Source organism: Natator depressus, chromosome 5 (genome assembly GCF_965152275.1).
Source record: "Natator depressus isolate rNatDep1 chromosome 5, rNatDep2.hap1, whole genome shotgun sequence".
NCBI classification, from domain to species: domain Eukaryota; kingdom Metazoa; phylum Chordata; order Testudines; family Cheloniidae; genus Natator; species Natator depressus.
In genome coordinates, this window is record NC_134238.1 from 96,929,289 (window position 1) to 96,955,709 (window position 26,421).

The 26,421-nt window shown below is 37.9% G+C and overlaps 1 protein-coding gene across 7 annotated transcripts in view; it reads left to right on the plus strand.

Moving 5' to 3' along the window:
* TRPM3 (transient receptor potential cation channel subfamily M member 3) overlaps nucleotides 1-26,421 on the plus strand; it is a 590,787-nt gene that overhangs the window by 174,741 nt on the left and 389,625 nt on the right. The window contains exon 1 of one of the 7 annotated variants that reach the window (XM_074953256.1): nucleotides 4,043-4,354. The exons of the other annotated variants lie outside the window; for them this stretch is intronic. Within the exon in view, the coding sequence (XP_074809357.1) occupies nucleotides 4,265-4,354 (90 nt within the window). The 5' untranslated portion in view covers nucleotides 4,043-4,264. Of the gene's footprint in view, nucleotides 1-4,042; nucleotides 4,355-26,421 lie in introns of those variants that run through there. 7 annotated transcript variants of the gene reach the window in all.

Sequence of the window (26,421 nt, forward strand, 5' to 3'; positions counted from 1 at the left end):
GGTCTATTTGTATGACCCTCATCACTGTTATATCTGGGTGCCTTACAGTCACTAATCTATTTATCCTCACGTGTGAGATAGGGGAAGTCCTAGCCCCATGTTGCAGTTGGGGAACTGAGCCATAGAGCAGATTTAAGTGCTTTGCTCAAGGTGACACAGAAAGTCTACCATAGAACCGGGAGCTGACTCTAGATCTCTTGAGTTCCATTCCCATGCCCTATTCACTACACCATCCTTTCTACCCTATCTGGAAGTTAGTAGGTAGTATTTTTTACACACACACACACCCCTCTTTCTACAGGTCTAAATGACTAGTCAAGAGGCCAGGCGGTGAAGAAGCAGGCCCATGAAAACAAATGGATGCATACTAAACACTGCACTATATAAAAGCGATGGCTTCTAAGCCGCTGTGTGTAGCAGAGAGGCATTTACAGAGCTCTATCTCAAGCATTTAAAATGCAGTGGAAGCTAAGATGCATTGGACTTACTATTTTTAGTTTATTAAAACAATGTTATATTTTTATAGTGTCTTCTGCTCCCTAACCTTCTTAGAGGTTTGTTATCCTACTTTCTTACACAGTGACAAGAAAGGCAGAATTCTACCATTTTCCAGTTTCCCTATTTCTAGTGCAATCTGTCCACTTTCTTTTTCAGCAGGTGCCCAATGAAAAAGCAGATGTGGGGAGGGTTTATGGTGGTGATGGGGTATGTGTCTTACCAATGAGCCTTCCTGCAGCCTTTTGGAGAAAAAGGTGGGTTATTCAAGGCTGCAGTTTTTCTGCTTTCTTTCCATGGCAAACTCCTCGTCCCTCAGTTTAACCATTTGACAGCACTCATCTACTCCTACTTTCCTAACCCAGCCAAAATGATCATGCTGTGCTCCTTTTAAGTACTATGGTATTTAATGTCAAGATTTAGATATGTTCTATCTGCCTGGTTTCCTCTTTGCCTCTTTTAATGAGCCCTGTCAAGGTTCCTTCCCCACTCTGAACTCTAGGGTACAGATGTGGGGACCTGCATGAAAAACCCCCTAAGCTTATTTTTACCAGCTTAGGTTAAAACTTCCCCAAGGTACAAACTATTTTACCTTTTGTCCCTGGACCTTATTGCTACCACCACCAAACGTCTAACAAAAATAACAGGGAAAGAGCCCACTTGGAAACGTCTTTCCCCCAAGCCCTACACCCCCTTTCCTGGGGAAGGCTTGATAAAAATCCTCACCAATTTGCACAGGTGAACACAGACCCAAATCCTTGGATCTTAAGAACAATGAAAAAGCAATCAAATTCTTAAAAGAAGAATTTTAATTGAAGAAAAAAGTAAAAGAATCACCTCTGTAAAATCAGGATGGTAAATACCTTACAGGGTAATCAGATTCAAAACATAGAGAATCCCTCTAGGCTAAACCTTAAGTTACAAAAAGACACACAAACAGGAATATCCATTCCATTCAGCACAGCTTATTTTATCAGCCATTTAAACAAAACAGAATCTAACGCACATCTAACTAGATTGCTTACTGACTTTTCACAGGAGTTCTGACCTGCATTCCTGCTCTGGTCCCGGCAAAAACAACACACACACACAGAGAGAACCCTTTGTTCCCCGCCCCCAGCTTTGAAAGTATCTTGTCTCCTCATTGGTCATTTTGGTCAGGTGCCAACGGGGTTGTCTTAGCTTCTTAACCCGTTACAGGTGAAAGGGTTTTTCCTCCTGGCCAGGAGGGATTTAAAGGTGTTTACCCTTCCCTTTATATTTATGACAAGCCCTTATAAGAGTGTCAGGAAATGTTATTGGAGTCACACTGTAACTCATCAATGGTAGATGTTTACTACTTTTATATGTTATGTTTATAGTTCAACTGAAAAAGTAAAGTGTGTGACATTGAAACCTGTGCAACATGGGCAAAGGGTGCTTGGTCACACCCCTTTTCCTTTTCCCTCTGTGGAGGGGGTAAAAAAAAGCAAAAGTCAGATGCCTTGGCCCAAATTTAGTTAGGAGGAAGGACGTTTGAGCTTCAGGTCCTTCATCTTGATAACTCCTCAATCTCTGCATGTTTAGAACTCTGCAGTTTTAGGATTACAGGTGAGATTTGGGCAGAGCTGTTCTGCTGAATAATTCTTCCACAAGCCTTGTCTTATTCCATTTCACAATCTGCTCTCAACTTCCCCCTGAATGTGAGTTTTTGATTGGTAAACAGTTAAAAAACCAACTGGGGTTCAGCTCCTCAGGGAGCCCAACCAATATGAAGGGTTGGGGAGGGGGTCAGGAAGGAGCACAGAGGTACTTGGCTTCTGCATCAGGCCACCAGTTTTCTACAGATGTCCCCAGATTTGTAGGCTTTACTGAGGGATCTTGAGACATACACAGGTATGAGGGCCATCCATGCCCCACAAAAGCGGGAGGGTGGGGTAAACTCTGTTCTTGCATCATGTCTTAGAGAGGATAATTCAGAGGATGCTCATTGGGAGTCTGATTCAAATACCATGGAACTCAGTGAAAAGAGTCCCATTGTCTTCAACTGGCTTTGGATCAGGTCCTGAGTTTTCAACTCGCTCAAAGGCTTGTCCATTTAAGACTGATTTGGGACCACAAATATTGGTTTGCTCTTATTAGTGTGACTCACAGGAACCCATTGTAAACCAGTATAGACATATAGATATGTACAAAATAGAGAGCTATAAAAGGTGACTATTAGCATAGCCTCACAAAAACAATGTTAATTGAACTGTGCCAAATCCTTAAGGGGTCATTGCAATACTTGTGTTCCTTTTTCTTGTTTCTCTCTTTTGGAGACTGTCAGCTTAACTGTGGAATATGGGAATGATAGTTTTAGATAATTATGAATAGAGAAACAGTGTCTTTAATAAGGAGAGCTACCTGTGTAAAATGGAACATGAAAATGCCTTAAATTTGTCACATGTCCCCAAATTGAATAAATATGATCTACTGTGAGCCTTAGGAGAGAAGAGAGTGAAGATGTTGCTGTTAGAAAAGGGGTTGATTATCCCCTTCCGTATTCTGATTAAAAGTAACTGGTTATTCCTGTCACATTGGAAAATTCCAACTACCAGAGCCCAAATTGCTGTAAACCTTTATCATTTTAACTAGTCACAGTGTAACCTTTGTTAAAATAAAATAAAATCAAGGGTACTTCACCTTCTGTATTGCAAAAGCTAAAGCACATTTTAAGTGTCATTAATTGGGCAAGCCATTAATTATCTCAAATGGGATTCTACCTTACTATAAGCGTTCCAGCATTATACATCTCTTGTATCTGTAAATTATAAAGTAAAAGCAAAATACCCTTCTGGGTAATCAATTATTTTTTGTCAAGATCCAAATTTATTGGTCAAGGTATACTCAAAGTACGGACTCCAGAAAAAATAATAAAAAATGATAATAAGTAAAACGATTTTGGGGGTCTGTTCAAAAGTGTCTGGTGGTCTGGATTTGGCCTGTAGTCTGCCTACCTGTGCCCTTAAGTATTTTCCTCAGAGGAGTTATCTCTCAACAGACCCTTAATTTTTAAAAAGTGCATTATATCAGGACATAACCCCACTCATTTGCTGATGATTTTCTGCAATATGACAGAGCAATAAAATTGATCTGTTTCACAATCTCTCTCAATTCATTATGCCAGATAAATCAAGGAAGATGTAGTTTTTGTCTTATCAGGCAGAGCCATCTCTCTTCTATCTGAATGTCGGCCCCTCCCCTCATGCTGGTTTATCTCTCCTCAAAATGCTTTGTGAAAGAAAGTGGAAGTACCCTGTCGCTTGCTTTATTTATATTCTTTCATTCCATTCTGCCTTCTCTCCCACAAAAAAAAAGGAAAGAAAGAAAAAATCTGAGGAAAAGCAAATGGCTCGGATTCCCTTAATGTCTAACCTGCCTATACTCTGAACAGTGTGAGAAAGCGAGCAAGCAGCTCTTACTGCAGGGTTTTATTCATGCAGGCTTTCCCTTTCCTTTAAAACAGTGCAGCCCTCCTCTGAGCAGCAGGCTGATTGCTTCCATTCAGCCACATTTGGTATGCATGAGCACTACTGCTCCAAGACAGGAGGTTGCTTTCTTAAGGAGGATCAGTGGCTAAGGCAAATCCACTTTGCCAGCCTTCCAACCAAGTTCCAGGAAGCATCTGTCCTACGGAATTGCAAGTGTGGAAATGATGAACGTGGGATGTCAAAACTGTGGAGGACCATTTGTTTTGTAGGCATTATAAGGTTTGCAGTTCGTTTTCAAGTGGAATTTTTAGAGGGTCATGAGTCAAACTGATGCTCCCCGACCACTAAACTGGACCATTCGGAAGCTATGCCATGCTGCTTTTCTCCCATCTGTCAGACTTCTTAAGGTATTGTAAAATGGTCATTTTAATATAAAACACTTATTTTCATCCTTTATTCAGAGTGTTTCAGATTTTGTTACTGGAGTGAATCCAGAAACTTTGCTTTGAATTCTTTTTCCTGTCATCTTAGTGCATAAAGATAGCAAAACTCTGTCTTTACGTATATGGTATGTTTAGCAGAAGTAGAGATGTCCGAGAGACATTTAACAATGTGAGGTTGGAATAAGGGATGATTGATTCAGTTTCTGCTCCAATTCACCATTTGTTAGGAAAAAATAACTATATGAACTTCTAGGGAAGGAAAAAATCAGTTTAAGGGTGTATGTGTGTATATACTGTGAGAAGTCTTCTAAGCAGATATTAATTATATGATGATGGTTAGTCCCCAGGGACACCTATGGGTAGAGTACCACAGAGAACGAACCGTTACATTGATCCTGTGTGAGTGAACAAATATTATCATGGCTTTTTAAAGCTGTACATAGTGGTCAGTGGTCAGCCTATGGCTAATTGATAATGCAGGTTGCCTGACTGTAATTTTCTGCTAATCCTTTGTTTTTAAACCAAGCGTTACGCTTTGTTTTCATAAGGAGTCTTAAAGATACTTACCTAAATAATAATTATACTATATAGTACATGATGGATGGGTATGAAACTCAGATATTTGCTTCCGTACCTGAAGTACCACTACTACAGTACATCCCAATTTAGCCTTCTAGAGGCATGTATCAAAACCAAAAGTCAAACTCTTCAGAAGAAAATAAAGTTTGTATTGAGCTGAAAAGTGTCGTTTGTTCTTGGGAAAGCTGGTCTCTTGATTTGTTTGAATGTGCTGTGCACATTTTAAACCCCATAATAATCAGGAATCTGAAACTATTCTGTTTTGCTTTTACACCTGTAATATCTCTTTTGATCAAGTGCATCTGTAACCTTAACGTTTCATAGACTGGCCCTGAAGTGAACATTTAATCAGCTGTAATATGAGTATTCTAGTTTAATGTCTTTGAATATAAAACGTGATGTACCCATTGATTTCATATGGCTAATTGGCATTGTGAAAATGAAGTCATTTATTAGAAATAGAATCTTTAAATGTACTATTGAATATATAATAGCTTACTTTTTATTAGTTTTCCAGTTAAGTACTGTATGTATAATAATTACAGTGTATGCATTGAACAAACTACTACAGTAGCATCATGGCAGGCTATGATCCATTTGATGGATCTTAATATGACAGAAAGGGGCTATCCTAGGAACAATTGCTTTTCTCAGCCTAGGTGGTATGTGCTGAAGAAAACACAGTGAGCAGTACAGTTGAGTAGATACAGAATATGAATTTATATGTATGAGTAAATGAAAATGCAACAGAAATAGATCCTACAACAAATGTGGCATATGTGTTTATTTTAATGAGAAAAGCAATTACACGAAGAGCACAAGCTAGAATAAGCAACACATTACTATCAAAATTCACTTAGGAGACTATAATTTCCCAGAGAGGTGGGGGGAGAGACCTCAATGTGGTGGTTTATTAGCACTCCCATTATCATGAAAATTATTTTGTCATCTTTTTGACAGATAATCATTGTGTAGTTTTTCATCACTGCACATGTTTTAAGGGTAAATGTCACTGATTATTTATTAAACAGCACAAGCTAACTATAATCTTTTTCTTGCTACAACAACAATCTTTTAGGGCTAGATGATGGCTAGTCCCTACACAGGTGAACAAGCATTGGAAGAATTCACATACAGGAGCTAGGGACAACACAGTCCTTGTGCACAGGGGTATGCAAGCATTGTGGAAGGCTTTGCACTGATAGGAGCCCTAATCGTACCAGAGAGGATGGGAAGGAGGTGGGGCCTTGGCACTATCCCAGTCTTTCTGCACTGGCGGCTGGCTAGGTAGTACCATCTTAAAGGGACACTATCAACTCAAAAATCACACCACCTAAAACTTTCACCGATTTTTACCATTAGTTTTGAATATTTACAGAGCAGTATCCCCCAAAGGATCCAGACAGGAGCATGGCCCCAGAGTACTAGCTACTGTACTGACACATACAAAGACACAGTCCCTGCCCCCCAAAGAACTCACTTAGTTATCATTAGGTTATATGCTTGGATTGGAACACCTAAGATTGCTCGAACTAGGAGAGAGAAGATTGAGAACATTTTCCTTCATTTTTTCCTGTGCATTTGACAGTAATTTGTATATAAACAAATTCACTTTCCCCCCTAGGTACTCAGTTTCCTTATTTTGTGTCTTTCTCACAGCAATAAAGGAGAGAGAATCTTTTTCTTTTTTCCCCTAAAGAGGAGAATCTGACTATAAATCCACAAACTTTGACAAGGGGATTCAGGGACAGGTGTAGTACCTGAAACTAATTTGAACTCATTTTAAAATATTGCCTAAATTTTAAGTTGATAGCATCCCTTTAAAAGGTAATGCAGTGGCTGTGTCATGATAAATAAATGGCGCAATAGTTTCCTTTATTCTTGTATTTGCTTATATAGCTTTATTTTTGTTATGTTGTACTGATTTCTCTTAAGTTAATACCATTTGTGAAAATGCTGGACACAGAACAAGTATATTCTTATCACCTGTTATGTTTATAGAGTCGGATCCCAAAGTCCTTACTCAGTTTCTTCTATCGAAGTTAACGGGAATTTGCCTGTATAATGATGTCAGCCAGCCTTTTCTATTTAATTTCTCTTTTGCCTAATATACTGTATTACTAAATGGGATTAGCTTCTTGCACAATGAGTGTGCTCAGTAAAAGGATTATCTTTGCTACAACTGATGTTTCTATCCATATAGCATCCGTTTTATCATCATTATGTACTTTATCTGATGTTGCCAAACTCTATTTCAATATATTTCATACAGCTGTACTAGTGGGCAACCTGCAGCCCATGGGCTGCACGCAGCCCATCAGGGTAATCCGCTGGCAGGCCATGAGACAGTTTTGTTTACATTGACTGTCCACAGGCACAGCTGCCTGCAGCTCCCAGTGGCCACGGCTCACCGTTCCCGGCCAATGGGAGCTGTGGGAAGTGGCAGCCTGCACGTCCTGCGGGGGCCGGGCCTGTGGACGGTCAATGTAAACAAACGGTCTCGCGGCCCGGCAGCACGTTACCCTGACGGGCTGTGGGCCACAGGTTGCTCACCACTGATGGTATAGTCTTTTATTTAGTCTTCAAAGAATAAAAATTTACAATGACACTAAATCATTCTCATCTCTGTACTTTATTTTATACAATCAGAACAAAATAACAAAACATTTTAAAATTGAAAGCTGACATATATGCGCAAACTGTAAGAGCAGTAACAAACTCTAGGGACTTAGAATAATTTTCCATAGTGACCTCTGATGTAGTACTCAGTAGTAAACAATGTAACCCCCATCTTCATCTGTCTATACTGTATATTAAACTAGTCTCTTTAACAAGGAGCTGTCCTCTCCCTTCACTCTGTCAGTTCAATTTTAGTTGTAGTGATCTATTAATTTTAAGATACAACAGTAGTAGCCAGGACTGGCTAATAGCTTCCCTTTACACTATTCTGTGCTGATAATCCTGTGGGATGCACTTGAAATGACTGATTTTAAATTACTAACATAATTCTGCTTTTCAACAGGTAACCCAGATTCATTATCCTAGTGTTGTGTTGAATTGGCATGGCCTTCTCTGTTACATGGATTGACAATAGATGTAGTGTGGGACATAGTGGCCTGATTTGATTTAGCTAAACTAGGATCATTCACAGATGCTGACAGGCTGGACACCATCCAACTCTATTTCTTATGCTTGTCTTCCAGGCATTCATATCTTTTTTAACCTATTTTAGTAATACCCTCATGTTTAGAAATGGTTTTATAATCCTATTTTCTTAGTTTTTCATTTTCTAACAGAGAAACAGAATATTAAAGAACTAGGAAGCTATTACATTTGAAGCATGAATTAAACCAAATTACTGTATGACATTTTTATAATTGGTGCTTCATTGGACTGGGTTTCTTTATTTTTCTTTTTTCCCTATAACATATAGAGCATTCTTGGAGCAAATACTATGTGGCTTTTTTACATGCTACACAAGCACTCAATATCACTGCTTCAAATATAAAATAAGAATACTAAGTTGAATATAGCTTGGAAATCCTTATGCAGACAGAGCAATTTTGTGTTGTAGAGAAAAATTGTCATTTTCCCCCCAGATGGTCATCGAAAAGAGAAGAGCTATCTTCCAAAGAGGGCTTTCCATCTGTGACAGCTTAGCTTCAATTTCTCTGCTTTAGCTCTGTTTGCTTGTTTGCATGTTGAGACAGGACCTTATATTGATTTTTCTTTGAATCTCTAAATCAGGAGAGTTGATTTTAATGGCATAATATTAATTGTGCAAGGAATTTCATATGATATGTATACAGTCTCAATTCATCCAAGTATCATGCATTTAAAAGCTGTTCTATTTTGAGAAGACATGGGGAAATAAACTCCATTTAGCTCAATGATATTGGCTGAAGAGGAGATGCTTGGAGTGAATGCAGCAGCAGAGAAAATAAAGATGGGAGGATTTAGAGTAAATATACATTTCTGAGCAGGTCTGTGTGTTGACGAAAAATTGATCAATAACAACACTAGCAAGGCTTCACTTTAAAGACCGTATGCCTCTAGGAGTGTCTGCAGATGTTAAACCTCTGGTTAAGGCAGATATGAGGATGACACATACCATGGAGGTAGGAGATGGAATAATGCACAGAAAATCCAGGGCAGGGCTTGGATAGCAGGAGGGTACAAAGGAAAATTCGTTTGATGTTCAGTAAGGTCAGTTTTACCGATTTAGAGGCATGCTCATATGGAAATACTGTATATCAACCTTTGCATAACTTTTAAGCAATGATTTTACTTCACCTACTTCTGCACAATAGGGCTACTGGAATGATTTTACAATGAGTCTGGAATTTACTTTCTATAAACATACAGCTCTAGGTTTGCCCGAATCGTAAGAAAAGGGAAAAGTCAGAAGAAACAATGGAAAAAATAAATTAGCTATTTCTTAACCACATGGTTCAGTGGGAAGTGTCCATTTGACTATATCAATTAACTACAGAAGAAACCTACTCAGTTCGGGGACAATCTGATTCATCTTAGTGATTGCCATGTGCTGTCCATCAAATGCTTTTTGGTGACTTAAAGGCATCAGATGCTAATTTCTGATCAAAATAGAAACCAGTTAACATCTTTTAAAGTTGCATTACACAGGAAAGTGTATGTAAGGTAACTGAGAGGGCAACCACTTAAGAGGCTGAAAAAAAGAGGGTGTTGGAATACGGCATGGTGTCTTTTAAAAGATACGCATTGAAATCCTGAACTCATTAAAATGACTGGAAAGTTGTGCCAAATGTCTAGAGATGTGCCAGGATAGGTAAGTGTGAAGATTAACGTTTCTTAATACTGTACCATTTTTTGTAACCTGATTTGACACTCTCATTTCAGCGTAATTATTCTCTTTTAAATTCATCCGTAGAAAACTGGTCACACTTCAGGGATTTGTGTGCAGTTGTGTACGCTACATAGGTGGCGAGTTGTATGGGCCCATGGTGTCCGTGCTCCACCAATATTCAGGATCATCAGCCCGACTCCACCAATGTTTGGGGCTCCGCGGTCAGCGCTGAGACCAGGGTCCTGGCTGCCACCTGGGGCTCCGCTGCCGGCCCCGCACTCAGGGACACCAAATTTGTGTGGAACATGGTAGGGGAGGGTTTGGGGATTTAAATGAGAGAAGCTGAGAGGTAGACACAGAACAAATAGGAACCTGAAGACGGAGATCTTGCTGAGGACCCTGATCTTGCTCCCATTGTAGTTAGTAGGAGTTTTCCCATTGTGCTCAAAGGGAGAGGAACTGAGCCCAAACTGTGATTTAAACTGTGTTTTAAAACCTGATGAAAGTCACTTTGCACAACAGTTAACAGATTTCCAGCTGCACATTGGAAATTAGAAGGCACTGCTAAACAGGACAGCTATACGGGAATGAACAGTGTGTCGAACGTAATAGCAGAAGCATACAAAAAATAAAATGGAAACGTTTATTAAAACAACCATCTTTCCTGTATATTAGACAGATAAGACCTCTTCCCTATGGTCTAGTGGGGATTTAAGAAAGAGATGTTCCTTGGGGGGAAAATTCTTCAGGGCAGGTTAGAGAATGGAAACATTGGAGCAATGAAGTAACAGAACCAAGAAACAGCTTAATGTGCTGTACCAGAGACACACAAACATCTAGACACATTAATTCAGACATTTGAAGAGTTCAGCTAAATTAATCAATAAACGGATTGGAATAATGAACTAAATCCTAAACAAGTGTAAATTGGCATAGCATCATTAACTTTGATGGAGCACCATATATAAAAAATCGGCTTACAAGGCATGGGTGGGGGCAGGACTTGGACCTGTTCTGGGCACCACCAAAAATTATACAAACTTGGTGCCCATAGTACACTATGAAATATAGATGATTGCATACGAGTATGTATGATCCCTATGTAGAGCAACCTGGTATAATGAATCGATAAAGTTCTGTTTTCTCATCTGAATTGTCAGTTAAGTAAGTTTGCAATAGATTTTAGATATTTTGTCTCTGAGTTTAAGCTGTGTTGGGGGCACTTTGCATTGCATTCCCAGCACATAATGGCTCTAAATCCAGCTTAGCTGGCCACTGTCCAAGAACCACATTGTAGAGAGACAGGTATAGTGGCTCCTGTACCACCCCTCATCTGACATGAGGCATAGGGTTGAAGCTAGGAGAGAGATAATATGGCCGGGATATTCTTGGGCCATGACATTCCCTTGCTGTTTTAACAGGGGACAGGTCTAAAGCCCAGTAAACCACCTTTGCATTTCCCTAAGCTTGGGGCTACTAGGCACTGAGGTGATCCCCCTTATATGGCAGCTGGGGATACTCATATTTGGTGAGCTTTGAGCTGATTCAGTTGAATCAGTTCTCCTGAAGGAGCAAAATCCAGTGTTTTATATTGATAAGTCATTTTAAGTGTGGGTAATTATACTGCAAAGGTATAGGTGTTCATTTTTTAACTATATAAATATCAATGAGAAATATATTAGCAGATTGAGCCTACATTATGGATTTCAGAGTAGCAGCCGTGTTAGTCTGTATCGGCAAAAAGAAAATGAGTACTTGTGGCACCTTAGAGGCTAACAAATTTATTAGAGCATAAGCTTTCGTGAGCTACATGCATCCGATGAAGTGAGCTGTAGCTCACGAAAGCTCATGCTCTAATAAATTTGTTAGTCTCTAAGGTGCCACAAGTACTCCTTTTCTTGGTACATAATAAGACACTCACATACAATGCTTTTTCAAGAATAGTATCTACATTAGTAGATTCATGGGGACCAAAAATGCATCAGATTTTCAGGTGCAGTTGCAACTGATGTAAGTTTATTGTATATACATGGAGCTATTTTTTTTAATGACCTCTAACTTTTCAGCTGCACTTTTGCACATGCAACCAGCTGTAACTTTAATGACAGAATTTTGCCATCTACATATCTAATTGCACTCAACTATCAGGTAGTTTTGATGTCTGAATGCTATCATTGATGCTTACAATTGATTTTGCTTTCAATTTTCCTGGGATTGTGAGTGTAAGGTAAGAGTCTAGATTAAAGCCCTTTAAAACTATGTGATGACTTCTTATTAGGATAATATATTATTAGCCAATAGGAGTTGAGGATGCACAGCACCTTGTAATATTCTTTGTATATTGCACAGCACACTATAGCATTTTACGATACATATACAAACATTGCAAATGTAATAAAATTGCAGCTCTCCCCTTTGCTGACTCTCCATGAAGTGTCTTATTTGCATTTGTCTTTGTAAGAGAAGTTTAGAAGTAAAAATAAAAAAGATAAAATAGGAGTTACTACCTCCATCAAAAAAAAAAAGTCTAATATAAAACAGTGACTATATTTTGGGGCAAGAATTGTAAAATGTTGCTCTTAACAGAAACACTTGAAACAGAAGGGTACAGATGCAATACCATTTAACATGTTAATGATTTTGATTAATAGCATAAGATTCAATATTGTTCGGTGGGATTATTTCTTTGTTTGAGAGGGTGCCATGTGAGCAGTTCAGGCCACTGGACCATGAACTAAAGCTGTGCAGTTTTATTCCACCTGAGTTGCTAAGAAAACTATGTATGCTACAGTGCAAAAAGAGAAACCCTTGAGGCTTTGTGGAAATTTATGTCAAAGCCAGTAATAAACCATGAAATAAAATAATTTAATCAAAAACATCTCTCATCCTTTAAATGCAACGGTGACATGAAACAATCTGACAAATGGCTTTTTGTAAGGCCAGGTAACCTACAGATTAAAAACAGGCTTCAGATTATTTAATTAAAATGATAACCAGGTTTTTGTCCTTCAGTGATAGCGTGATGCCCGAAAACATTCCATAACCTCTACCTTGAGAGAGTTCTGCAGAATCCTCCTCCTTCCTCTGACCCTTGGCTTCATAGCTGCAGTGGGGAAACATAATTTATAAGCCATTACATTTAAGAATTCTTTTGTCCTTCTAGAGGATGCACCACATTAGGTACTCTGCGTTGGAGGGATGTCTTTCTCAGCTGGGTACAAAATTGTTGCATGATAACTTTGTGGCATTATTTTGTCAGTTGCAATTCAACCTCATGCCGCAGGGTCACAATGTGATGACTTACTTATTTTGGACTGTTTAAATATCCTTTTATAATACTGGACAGATAGATCAAAACTGGGACAGCCCTAAGCTTTTATAGCACCTTTAGTCCAAGGATTTTAATATGCTGTACAAATAATTGGACCTCACTTTTGAGGGAAGTATTGTTGTCTTCATTTTACAGATAGAGAAGCTCAGGCACAGAGAGGTTAAGTGACTTGTCCAAGCTCAGACAGCAAATAAGTAGTATAAGCAGGAATGAAAAACTGTACAGTCTGGCTCCCCATTCTGTACTTTAATCATTAGTACATGTTTCCACTAGCACAATGTTCACAGCTCTACAATGCCCTCAGTTCCCAAAACTAGTACAATGCCCTCAATCTTCATAGAGTCCATAGTTCTATCTGCCTCTCTCATATGACAAACAGGAGACTGCGAATGGCATCACAGGGACTCCACTGAGTTATCTTAATGTGTGTCTACTCCTCAATTAAAAACCTGTCGCAGGCCCATGCCCGATGACTCGGGCTCAGGCTAAAGGGCTGTTTAATTGCAGTGCAGACGCTCGGGCTGGAGCCAGGGGTCTAGGATCCTGCAAGGTGGGAAGATCCCAGAGCTTGGGCTGCAGCCTGAGTCCAAACAGCTACTCCACAATTAAACAGCCCCTGGAGCCAGAGCCAGAGTCAGCTGGCACAAGCCAGCACCTGGAGTCTAACTGCAGTTTATACATACCCTCAGAGACCAAGGTATTCTATGTTTTTTAATTTACTTTCAGTACTCAGACAAATCAGTTTGAAAACTGAACATATGGGGATAATCAAAAGGGGAACTGCTGTTATTAAAACATTTGACTTTAAATAGACGTGCTGCTCAAATTGCTTAAAAATAATATGAATGAAGGAATTTATTTATTGAATGTGTATCTTTAATATAAAGTATACTTTAACAACCCATGTAACATTTGAAACCAAAAATTTCATTTTTCGTAGGTATTTTGGTGGAGAATTGAATGCACACTCCTTATTTCACTCTAGGATAAATAACATTTTAAAATAAACTTGTTTTAAAGATAAATGTCTCTAATCTATTACATCCAAATTTCCTGTGCAGCTGCTGGTCAATGGAGACTTTGGGAGTTGTAACCTATTCTGAGGTAGAAGTAATGAGCTATTCTGCAGGTTGCTTCCTTAGAAGCAGCTGTGTAATGCCAGTTTTAATCTCACATAGCTAACATCCCAAGATGGGTTTTCTTTTTTCTTCTTCGTTTACTCCTGTTTCAAAACTAGTCAAAGGAACATTTTTTCCAGTTTGCTGTTTGTGCAAATTTTTTAGAATTGCTAAAAAGTCATTTGATGGGATGTAAGTCTAGTAAAGTTGGAATAAATAATAGGAAATGCTTATTCACAATGTGTTGCAGTCTGTGGAAAGTCTATCACAGAACATCATTAAGTTAAATACTTGAGCTGAGTGAATTATTTGTATCAGATTAAAATTAAAAAACATTTTTCTGGTCATAGAATGTTCTTGAGCAGATAGTTTTTATTAATTTATTCATTTAAGGCTCACCCAGAGCCCACTGATGTCAATGGAAAGACTTTTTCATTGACTTATGGGCATGATCCAGATTTGTCAGGTAAGATTTTTGCTGCAGATTCTGTTAATAGTTCTGGATAGTTACAAGTGGCATGATGCTATATTTGCTCCATTCTCAGCTAGGTGAGCAGACCCTTCTTCTGCAAATACTCACTCACATGACTAATGATAGAGTTCTGCAAACTCTTGGACATACAGCCTTGAAAGTCACTGTCCCCAAAAAGTACACTCGGACGCACATGCACATGTTCACAGAAATCAAATTCAAAAGGGGAGGGAGCAAGCTGGAAGTAAATGAATTAAATCAAATATTTGAGTGAATAGTTGCTGGAAACATTTTTCTGCATTTGTCCATCTTTAAGAAATAGTATGGCTTTTAATTGTTTTTAGAAAAACTAAATAAATTTGACAATATTTATAAATTACTCTTACCTTAGCACACTGAATCAAATGTCATGCTATACGTCATAAGCTGGTTATTACAGGAGTCAGGAAGGATTTCTCCACCATATATAACATTGCAGATTTGGCTTAGATGTGTAGGAAGTGGTTCCCTCTTCTGAAGAATCAAGTACTAACCACTGCCAGAGGCTGAATACCACATATATAGCCTAGTCCAATATGGTAAATCCTGTGGCCTAAATATTCGAGTGACTACTGATCTTGGTTTGTATGCAGTGTAGTTGTAGCTGTGTCGGTCCCAGAATATTAGACACACAAGGTAGGTGAGGTAATATATTTTATTGGTTAAGCCTGGGAGCTTAAATTCATTACTCTGCTAGATGCAAAAAATCATGGACTGAAGAGAGACACTGGATTTATGGCTAATTAAAAAAGTGCTATTTTAATAATTACACTAACCCCCTCTTTTTGTCCTTTGACTGCAGAAGCGTTAACAGGCCTTGAATGCTCCGTTACAATTGGTGCCATCTACTTACGCTAAACAGTCTGTTTCACCTTGTACTTTGCTGTGATGCTCCTCTCACAGACCTGAAGAAGAAGAGCACTATGTAGCTCGAAAGGTTCTCTCTCTCTCACCAACAGAAGTTCGTCCAATAAAAGATATTACCTCACCCGCCTTGTTTCTCTGTTGATCTTGGGTGTTTTTTACTTTGGGGTGCCCAACTTTAGAGCCTTTAAAGGAGTCCAATTTTCAGAAAGTTCTGAGCACCTATTCTCTGAAAATCAGGCTCCTTTAAGGCCTCTCATGTTGTGCACTCCAAAATTGAAGTACTCAGAACCAACAGTCATTTTTGAAAAATTAGGTTTGTTTCTTAATCCAAGCTGAAAAAGAATACGTGTGCTCCCTTGAATTTTTAGCTCTCCCATGATTTTCTCTTAAGTGTTTCCATGATGCAATAGTATATGACAGTGCATTTCAGATTTAAGTGTTTCATCTGAAAATTCGAGTGAGCTGTCATTAAAAAACACTGCTTCCCGCTGTGAAGGATTTTCAGGCTCACAGGGAGGCCACAAACAATATAACATAATGCATTAGTTTTAGCTCAAAGAAGAAACATTAATTAAGGGATGAAATACCCAAAATTAATGCAGGTAGCTGCTGTGTGATCTGAATATACTGGGAATACATAAATGCTATATCGCATGTTTATGCTCACAAGTGATTATTATTCCCCAATTATTTGAATTACTTTCCGATAAGGAGTTTAAAGGCAGAAAATACTGACAAGTGGGAATTACAAAATCAGGTTTATACAAAAATAAAACACACAAAAAATATATTGAAGATTTAGCTTGTTATTGTGAATCAGTACAGTTTCAAAGAATGTCATATACAGGCTAAAGTGACATGTTTTAGAATGTCAAATTGCTAACATTGATCAGTTTATTTTCTGAATGTTAATCTTTTTCTTGTAGCTAGGAGACTCAGACCTTGACCAAAATAGTCGTAGTTCAGGTTTTCCTCACAAAAACTACTGTAGGCTATCTTCATTCATGGAGCTTATGTCAGAGGTTACAGATCTGTATCAAGACTGCTTATTGTATTCAAGAGGAAAGCTGAACGGTCTGAAAAATGCTTCTTGGCATTTAAAAATAGAATGATGCATAGGGAAAGGAAAGTATGTGGTAGAAAGAACTCCATTCGGGATTTTGCTTCTGTTTATAGCATACCTTCTGTCTGAGGAAAATAAATGTATTTTTATAAAGAAAGTATTTCAACAAAAAGCTGGGGCTGTTGGACAATTGGGTTTGTATGGTCTTTGTTGACTAATGACTCCACAACACCCTGAAGGGAGGGTGGAGGAAAGTAGAAGAGGGTTAATTTTCTAAGTAAACATCCTTGGTTTTACAATGGCCTCTTTTGGTTTGACTGAGGGCAGTGATCCATCTTTTACAACACATTGCATCTTCCTAATTCATGCAGGAGCATTCTAGCTGCAAGTCACTCATGGTAGGTGTTCCTTGAATTAATGTCATCAGGGGAGTTCCCTAATGTTATTTCTAAATGCTGTATGAAGACTGGAGATACAGGAAGATCCAAAATATCAAGAGACAAAAGTATACAATGAGAAACCCTGTGAGGCATTTTGTGGATGGAGGCCACAATGTTTTCTGGGACATACATTAGATTGCAATTAAATTCTGAGATTGTTTTGCTGTAGAGGCTCTATAATTCAGTTCCCACATACAGTGTTTTGGTTTTTGTTTGTATGTTTTTGGCTGGATAATGATCATAGGACATGACAATTTCAGCCACCCTGACAATTTCCCCTTCTGCTTCTCTGTGACCCTGTAATAGTCCATAGATGTGCTACTAATTATGTATGCTACTTGCAGCCTAGCACTGGGTTATCTGTGGTCTCTGATTCACTTCAGATTGAAGATTGGGCAGCAATACATACATCAGGTGGTGGGCAACAAGTCTGGCATCATCTTTGCAGAAGATTTCTTTATGCCTCTTTGGTGTGTGAGGGGAGAGAAGCAACAATATCTGCAGCAACAGCAAATATTCTTTAGGGAAACGTTCCGGATTTCCTCAGTTAGTTTGTCTGAACATGTTCAGCCAATCTATCTCTCTCTGAATGTGCTACTGGCCACTCAACATCTAAAAGGCAAAGAACCATACATGGGTGGCTCAGCATAAACATTCACTCTCCTCTTGGTGTGAGGCAGATATTTAGACTTGCCATGACCCTTGTACAGCAGGGTAGGAGAGAGATGTTTAGGAGTGGGAAGAGAAGTGACCCATTGAGGGGAGAGTCAGAGGAAGAGACATGAAAGAAAAATGGAGGAAAACAGAGAAAAGAGAATTGAGAAGGAGAATGAATAAGGGGAAGAGAACTGTGGAGAGATAAAAGGGAAGAGAAAGAAGAGTAGGCTTTGGGGAAAAGACTTGCATTCAGATACCGTGATGATGATGGATATCTTTTTTTTTTTTTTTTTTTGGCCTGGGGTTCAAGGATAGTGGTAACAGGTGCAGGCTACCAGTGGCATTTTCCTGCCACTAATATAATCTCCCTTCCCAAAAACACATTGTTACATAATATTTAAAAAATAATAATTGCTAGGAAAGAATGCTCTTGGATTTCCCTGCTAGTGGTTTATTCTCTCTCTCTCTCTCACTCTCATTTAGTTCATAAACTGTAGTGGATGAAGGGTAGAGAGGTGATAAAACTTGCTAACTACAAATTTGGCCACAGCCATACCACAAGTTTGGAATATAACATCCAGGCAAAGATTCATAAGTACCTCTGCTATCCTGGGCTTCATGCCTGTATCTCTATCCAGCTTCCAACTTCTGCCTTACACAACAGACGTCCCCACCTTTTAGTAATTTGGTTGATGTGTCACTCTGCTCTTAAATGATACAGCCAGGAGCCTCCACAGTCTCTTCTCAGGACAGATCTTCAAGGAAGGAATCCCCTTGTGGATCTCTCTTAGGATCTTTAGGAGGCAAAAGGGATTATCATAGGGGCTTGGGTGAGCTTTTTCCCCCTTCATCATACATAAGAGATAAGTGGAAGACTTGTGCAGCCCACTTGCTTTCTCCACCTCACTCTCATAAGGCACATCTGGGACAGAGTGTGGCAAAGAACTAGATGGTCCTCTTGAAAATCTGGACACTTATTTTGGTACCCAAGTGGGATCTGAACTCTTTGGAAAATCTGGCCTTTAATGTTTAATGTCCTCTGCTTTTGTTTTTGTGTTGTCAATAACCCCAACCAATGACATATTTTAACCAAATATTATAATCTTAAAGGAGAACACCTGTTCAATCTCATTGAAGTCAATGCTGTTGCACAGGCAAAGCTAAGGAATGACATCTTAAGTTCTATGTAAGACATTACAGTAGAAATACTCAGAAATGATCCTTGTTTCCCCAAGACTGAAGCTTGATTAGGATTCTTTCTCAGTAGGAAGAGGGGAGAAGAGCATGCTGCAATTAATTGAAAGTTATTTCCCTCCTCCATCTTTCAAGTCAATAACAAATAGTCATTTGATGCAAACCAGGGGAGGGAAAGGTTTGGCTTTTGGTTTTTGTTTATGGTAAGCCATAATCACGTGATCAGTTACACTGCAATAGACTGCATTTCTAATACAGTTCCTGTCAGGTGGGGGAAAATGTGACTGCGTACTTTTACTTTAGATGCTATTTATATTAGTCAGTATGTTTCAAATATTTTACGTTCTGTTCTATCGTAAGTTATCTCAGAACTGGATCCAAATTAATGTTCACTCTTAAGTTCAAGAAAAATAATATGCAGTTGTCTGGAAGACTTTAAGAACATGTTGTTCATTTTGCTTGGAGTTTGTCCTCAGCAAATAGAAAAGGATGCTGCAGCCATACCATCTCAGGTTGTGATCTTCTCAGATTTCATAAGTCAAGCAGAGGGAACCTAATTATTGGTTGACTGGGAAAGGAAAATTTAGGATGCTTCTGAAATTGCAATTGTTGTTTCTGAGTTAGTGTACTGAACAAATACTCAAGTGTAATATTAGATGGCACTGTGCTGTTGGAGGTGCTGCCATTCAGATGAGATGTAAAATTAAGGTCCTGATTGCTCATAATTATTAAAGAACCACACTTTGTCCTTGCAAGGTGTCCTGGGTACATCTCAACTTTTACATAAATTCTCCCTATAGTTTCAACTGGATCATTAGTTGATGTGATCAGACAATCATGTACTCCAATATTACTGTGCCCTTTGTCATATTCCAGCCCAACGGTAATAGTATTTTCAAGGGACAGATGACGTAACTATTGCATAGATACTGGTATTGTGTGTGAAGTGCTTTGGGATCCTTCAAGATGAAAGACAGTAAATGTAAGTTCTTTCCATGAGTTTGCAGATTTAATATATAAATACTAGATTCAAGAAATGTAATTCTCTCCAAGGAACTGAGGAATTTTTTTAATAATGTCACCTTACAAAATTAGATCTCATAAAAATATGAAAATTAGTCACACACTTCTACATCCTACATTAAATTAAAATTGCCACCAGAATGTAAGAACAGCAGGGATAAGAATTTATTTTTAATCTTTGCAATAGTCACACGAAAATACATATAATTAAACTGACTGAAAAAAGATCTCTTGTTTCCTATGCTTCATGTATTAATCTAGGTACACAAACTGAAGGAAATACATAAGATATTGAATCACTCCCAGAATCAGGATAATGCAAGCTCCAGTCTTTAACAGATGGTTACCTACCCAATGATCATATGCATAAGAAAGAATGGAAAAAGACACAATGACCTACCACTAAGACAAAAATGAAATTGTCCATGTCAAGGTTCCTTCCCCACTCTGAACTCTAGGGTACAGATGTGGGGACCTACATGAAAACCCCCTAAGCTTATTTTTACCAGCTTAGGTTAAAACTTCCCCAAAGTACAAACTATTTTACCTTTTGCCCTTGGACTTTATTGCTGCCACCACCAAGCGTCTAACAAATATATAACAGGGAAAGAGCCCGCTTGGAAACTTCTTTCCCCCCAAAATCCTCCCCAAAACCTACACCCCCTTTCCTGGGGAAGGCTTGATAAAAATCCTCACCACTTTGCATAGGTGAACACAGACCCAAACCCTTGGATCTTAAGAACAATGAAAAAGCAATCAGGTTCTTAAAAGAAGAATTTTAATTGAAGAAAAAAGTAAAAGAATCACCTCTGTAAAATTAGGATGGTAAATACCTTACAGGGTAATCAGATTCAAAACATAGAGAATCCCTCTAGGCAAAACCTTAAGTTACAAAAAGACACACAAACAGGAATATCCATTCCATTCAGCACAGCTTATTTTATCAGCCATTTAAACAAAACAGAATCTAACACATATCTAGCTAGATTACTTACTAAGTTGAGGACTCCATTCCTTTTCTGTTCATGGCAAAAGCATCACACAGACAGAGAGAGCCTTTGTTTCTCCCCCCCCCTCCAGCTTTGAAAGTATCTTGTCTCCTCATTGGTCATTTTGGTCAGATGCCAGCAAGGTTATCCTAGCTTCTTAACCCTTTACAGGTGAAAGGGATTTTCCTCTGGCCAGGAGGGATTTTAAAGGTGTTTACCCTTCCCTTTATATTTATGACAGTCCTACAGACTGTTAACTAAAACTTGACAAGAACAAATTATATGGCAGTCAAACAAATGACACCAAATAAGTACCCAACTATCAAAAAAGTGCCTACGGACACATTTACCTGTATGTCCTCAGTGTACCAAACTAGCAATAATATATACCTGTGAGCACATCATAGGTATGTCCAAGCTGCAGAGGTCAGACCTTGAGCCTAACTTTCCTCACATTAGGGGACATTTAGATCTAGAATTTTGGTTTAGTCAATAAGAGATTCAATTAGCTGTGAAGTTCAGTTCAGATGTGGATGCAAATTTCCTTAAAGTTTGGGGAAATTCTTTTTATCACGATTGTTCATGCTTGTGTATTATATATGTAAACATATATAGTTTAAAGTGTGTGGGGAAAGCTAAAATGAATGATATTATTCATTAAGGTTTTATAACAAAATTTTCCACTGGGGTCATTTTTTTTAAGTGTCAATGCTCTTACGAACATAGTTATCATACCACTAATTTTATATAGACTATTGTAGCATATAAGAAATTATATATTATATAATATCTCTCGTGCATATATTTGGTTGTTTTTGTTTTATTTTGATTTGATTTTTGCTACAGCAGCTCTTTTTAGGATTTTTTTAAAGCTTCTGCACTTTCCAGACATTCCAGGAAACTATCAAATGTTTCATTATGTTCTTGATGTGGTGTTGTTGCAAACACAAGAATGTCATCACTGTAGTTCCGAGCATTCTTCACAGGACTGATTTGTCTGATGTCTTCAAACACTGCTGACTCTGAGGAAATTCCAAATCACAATCACTAGCATTGTGGGATGGGATCAATGGAAAAAGTGATTGTATCTAATCTATGTTAAGACAGATTTTGAATTGATATTAAAGTTTTGGCCCCTTTATTTTTGAGATGTATGCAGTCAGGTGTGGTATACTCCCTGGAGTTTGTGAATGAAACGTTTTAATTTATCATTTTTCATTGGATAACATGCCCACACGGTTGCATATCACATTTTTGAGTAATGCTACAGGTCCATGGACTTGCTCAAAGATGATTTGTCCTGTTAGTTTGCACTTTTCTATTAGTTCTCTTGGCCTACTGGTATAAATGCCTCAACTATGAACCTGGCAGACCTTTATTTTACCAGTAAATATGGCACCATATTCTGCTAGTAGTTTCTTAATGCTGTTATTCAATTTGGTGGCAGGAGGGGTAATTGTAAATTGTGGTATGCCAAGTAATTTTATTTTAAACAGTATTAAAAATATTAGGTCAGGTCTTACTAATTCTTTTTTAATTAATAATAACCAGACAGTTTGTAATTGGGCAAAGTAATAAATCTTAACTAAATCCTATGAAATTGAAGAAAATATTTAAATCAGTTACTTAGAAGAAGCCATTTAAGGAAGTGTCTTAAAACAGGTCAATTACAAATATTAAGAATCTTAAATCCCACTTTTTATTTGTTTACCAGTGATTAGCCTCAGTCTCCTCTCCATGAATATATGGTCTAACCATTTGGTAATTAACAGAACTGTTTATATAAATTACAACAGCATTTCTGTAATCCAACAAAATTATTACAAGAATTTTTACACCTCATCTCTTGGCAACGTCTTGGTTAACTTTCTCTTACCAATCCATGTTGAAGTTCTGGGGAGGTTCTCCTTGGGTTGATTTCTTTTTTGTGCATGCTCTGTTCTTAGCTGTTATCATAGCTTGCTTGTAGATATGATGGACAGGATAAATTGTAGAGTGCTGGAGTATTCACTTCTAAGGGTTTTTTAGTACACCCTTCCTTTCTATTTCCATGAAATTAAGCAAACCCCTTCTGCTTCTGAATATGCTATTTAATTAATATGAAACCATTCTAATTGCCTTTGTTACTTGTGGCAGGAAAAATCTCAGATAACCTTTTGAAGTTAGCTTACCTCTTATTTTTCATTTTATTCAGATCATTTTCTGAGCTATTCCTTCAATTTTAATACAGTTCAACATGAACTTAAATTCTGTTTTAAAAAGTCCAAACACTCCTACCCTTTATTTAAAAGGTTTTAGTTTTTAAAATCTTTTAATATCAAATAATTATGAGAGTGTCTTTAGTTTAAATAGTTATTAAAGTTGTTGATTCTACATGACAATTTTTAGAAAGTTGATTCTTCTTGCGTTCCTGAGTTGGTTCAGCACTGCTAATAATTAATTTCCCATTAATATAAATATTCTGTACTTACATGGCTTCTTGTATTAGTCATCAGTTTAGCAAGGTCGGCCTTACTTATTTTTGGAAATTCAGTCTACTACTTTATCAGCAACTGATGTGTCTTAATCAGACTCGGTCAGTCTCTGTTCAGTGAACCTTTTTTGAAAAAAAAAATTTTTTTTCCCACTGTGTCTAATATAAAACCATAGATTTTGAAGATTTGTGATGATGTGAAGTGTCACATGGTTTCCTACTTTGACACACCAAGGCAGATTAATCTCTCCACAAATGCCACAGGTTTTCCTTTTTGTGGGACATTCTCTTTTCTGAGGATATGGTTGACTAAACTTACAGCAAGTCTTTTCTGACTGGATGACTTGTCTTTTCTAGTTATGTGCACTTTGTTGCACACTTGCAGCTTCATTTATTTATTTATTTATAGGCCTGTAGAGGAGACATTTCCAGTCCTCCGCCATGTAGAGAGAGATCCATGAAAGGGATTTCAGTCCTTGGCACGTCTTCATATTTTATGCGTGCTGGAAATTTATTTATTGCTTCAGATCATCATTTTTGTTCATGGGATTTGTATATTTGGCTAGTGTCCCCAGGTGTTTAATGTTCATCTGTTGATTGAGCATTGTGTTGCTTTGTGGACATATGTTGGGTATCATGAGTGGCATTGTGGTGTAAAATACTTGGCGAGCACTTCTCCGCATTGAGCATATGTTCCATATGTGTCTTCTGGCATTTATTGATTTTGACTTATTCCCATCATATATACTTCATATCGTTATAGTCCTATGTTTAATATCAGCAAACTCTGATTTTTTACTGTCCAAGATGTGTTTTGTGGTGTCAGTAGCTTCTAAGTATTGGCCATATTTTCTGTACCATTTGCATCATAATTAATCTGTTTGGTGCATCCACATGAGTAAATGGTGGTATTAATTGCTTTTGGGGATTGTAATGTCTGGTTTCTGGTTTTTCTCATTTTCAGTGTTTATTTCTGGCTGATTTAGTGTCTTGTAACTTTTCAGGCAAATTATTTTTGTGGTACTTCGTAAGCTCTACAGTTCAGGGGCCGTCTTTTTGATATGTATTTGTACAGTGTCTAGCACAGTGGGGCCATAATCCATGCTTAGGAGCCTTAGGTGCTACCCCAATACTTATAAGCTATTATTATATTGGAATTGTATCTGCATAAGGATGAGCAGAAATCAGTTGTTTGTTAGAAATAAAATAACACAAGTGTTTTTAAACAAATACTCTTTGGAGCTTTTTGAAACAGCATTTTTTGTTTGCATTCTTCATTTCCACATTGTTTGTGAAATAAACATCCACTTAACTTACTGCTGCTAGTTGCATCCTAAAACTGGAACACACAGCATGGACAGAAGTGATATAAATTTTAATTGACAGAAGATAGTGTGATCCGAAATTGAATTTCATTGAAAGTCCCATTTCAGGAACCTTGCCATTTTCTGTTTGTTTCCCTCCCAAGTCTGTACTTTTTAAAAGCAATTTAAAAAAAAAAATAATAGCAGCTGTTTTATTGATTATTTTTAGTTTAATCAAAGGAATCCCTAGTTGTGATATGTTAATATTTTTTGCTTTCAAATCCTGTTTTCATTCATGTTTTTGCGTGTGAAAGGAAAAAAAAATCACATTTACAACAATTGAATGCCATGTTTTGATCTGATGTGTTGTCAGTAAATGTTCAGTGTACTTGCAGTATTAACTTATCACCTCTGGTCAAGACCACGAGGTGGCACAGTCACAATTTATTTTTTTCTAGGAGTACCTCTTGGGAAATAGTATAGAAATATTTCACAAGCACTTATTCACATTTCAAAATTAATTGACTTCTACTGTGTTCACATTTCAGAGTAGCAGCCGTGTTACTCTGTATCCGCAAAAAAACAGGAGGACTTGTGGCACCTTAGAGATGAACAAATTTATCTGAGCATACGCTTTCATGAGCTACAGCTCACTGCATCGGATCCACGCATGTGTTCACATTCTATTTGTGGTTACTTTCCATGAATATTCTAGCAATCTGATTACTGACTGGAATGCTTCACAAATTTTAATGAATATTGGAGAATATTGACTAAGAAAATTTTGAATGAATAAGTGCAAGTATTCACACTAAATCAGAAATTGAAGCTGTATTGTTCTCTTTGATCATGTCTTGTCCACGTGCTATCTCAGGATAAATGCTATTACCATGGCCACTACAGGTCACATGATGACCCTAGGGTCAAAAGTGTAATGGAAAGAGAGCCAATTTCACCTGGGTGTAAGTGGGTGCCATTAACTTCATTGGGAATTGCACCCACTTATGCCAAGGTGGAATACAATCCACAGTGCCATTCATTAGGTTTTTCATAAACAGTCCACATTCAGTGCCTGTGCTGTGACTTTATTTCAGATTGGTTTGTGCTTTATTCCATGTGTTCAGAGATCTTGAGATTGATTCTCTACAAATAAGTGCAAAATGTGAATAAAATGCTAATAAACCAGAATGGTAAGGCCTGAGTCTCAGCTGTAGTTGAAAATCCAGGTCATATTGTTTTACAGTTATGTTGCACAGGTATAAGTGACTATCCAAGGATCAAGGCAGTGGAGAAACATGCCTCTTGCATTTTGGGTGAGAGTAACACGGGCAGCACCAGGGATGTGCTTGTGAAAATACTGCAGGGTTTGGTTCACAAATTAATCACAGTGATCCTCGGAGGTTTGAGTTTGAAAATCCTAGGGAGCATCCTATTCCCTAATCCTACTCCCCTATTCCAATAAGCCTCAGGACACCCTCTTCAATATAACTTACATTAGATGCCTTTCTGTGGGCACTGGGTGGTCACTCCTAGCAGATTCTTCAGGTCTTGATTGCAGTCATATTTGTTTAATATTGTAAGTGCCATGCACAAGCCTTATTATTTTTCCTTCCTATCTCTCCATTGTTTCTCTTACTTTGTAGCCATATATAATTGG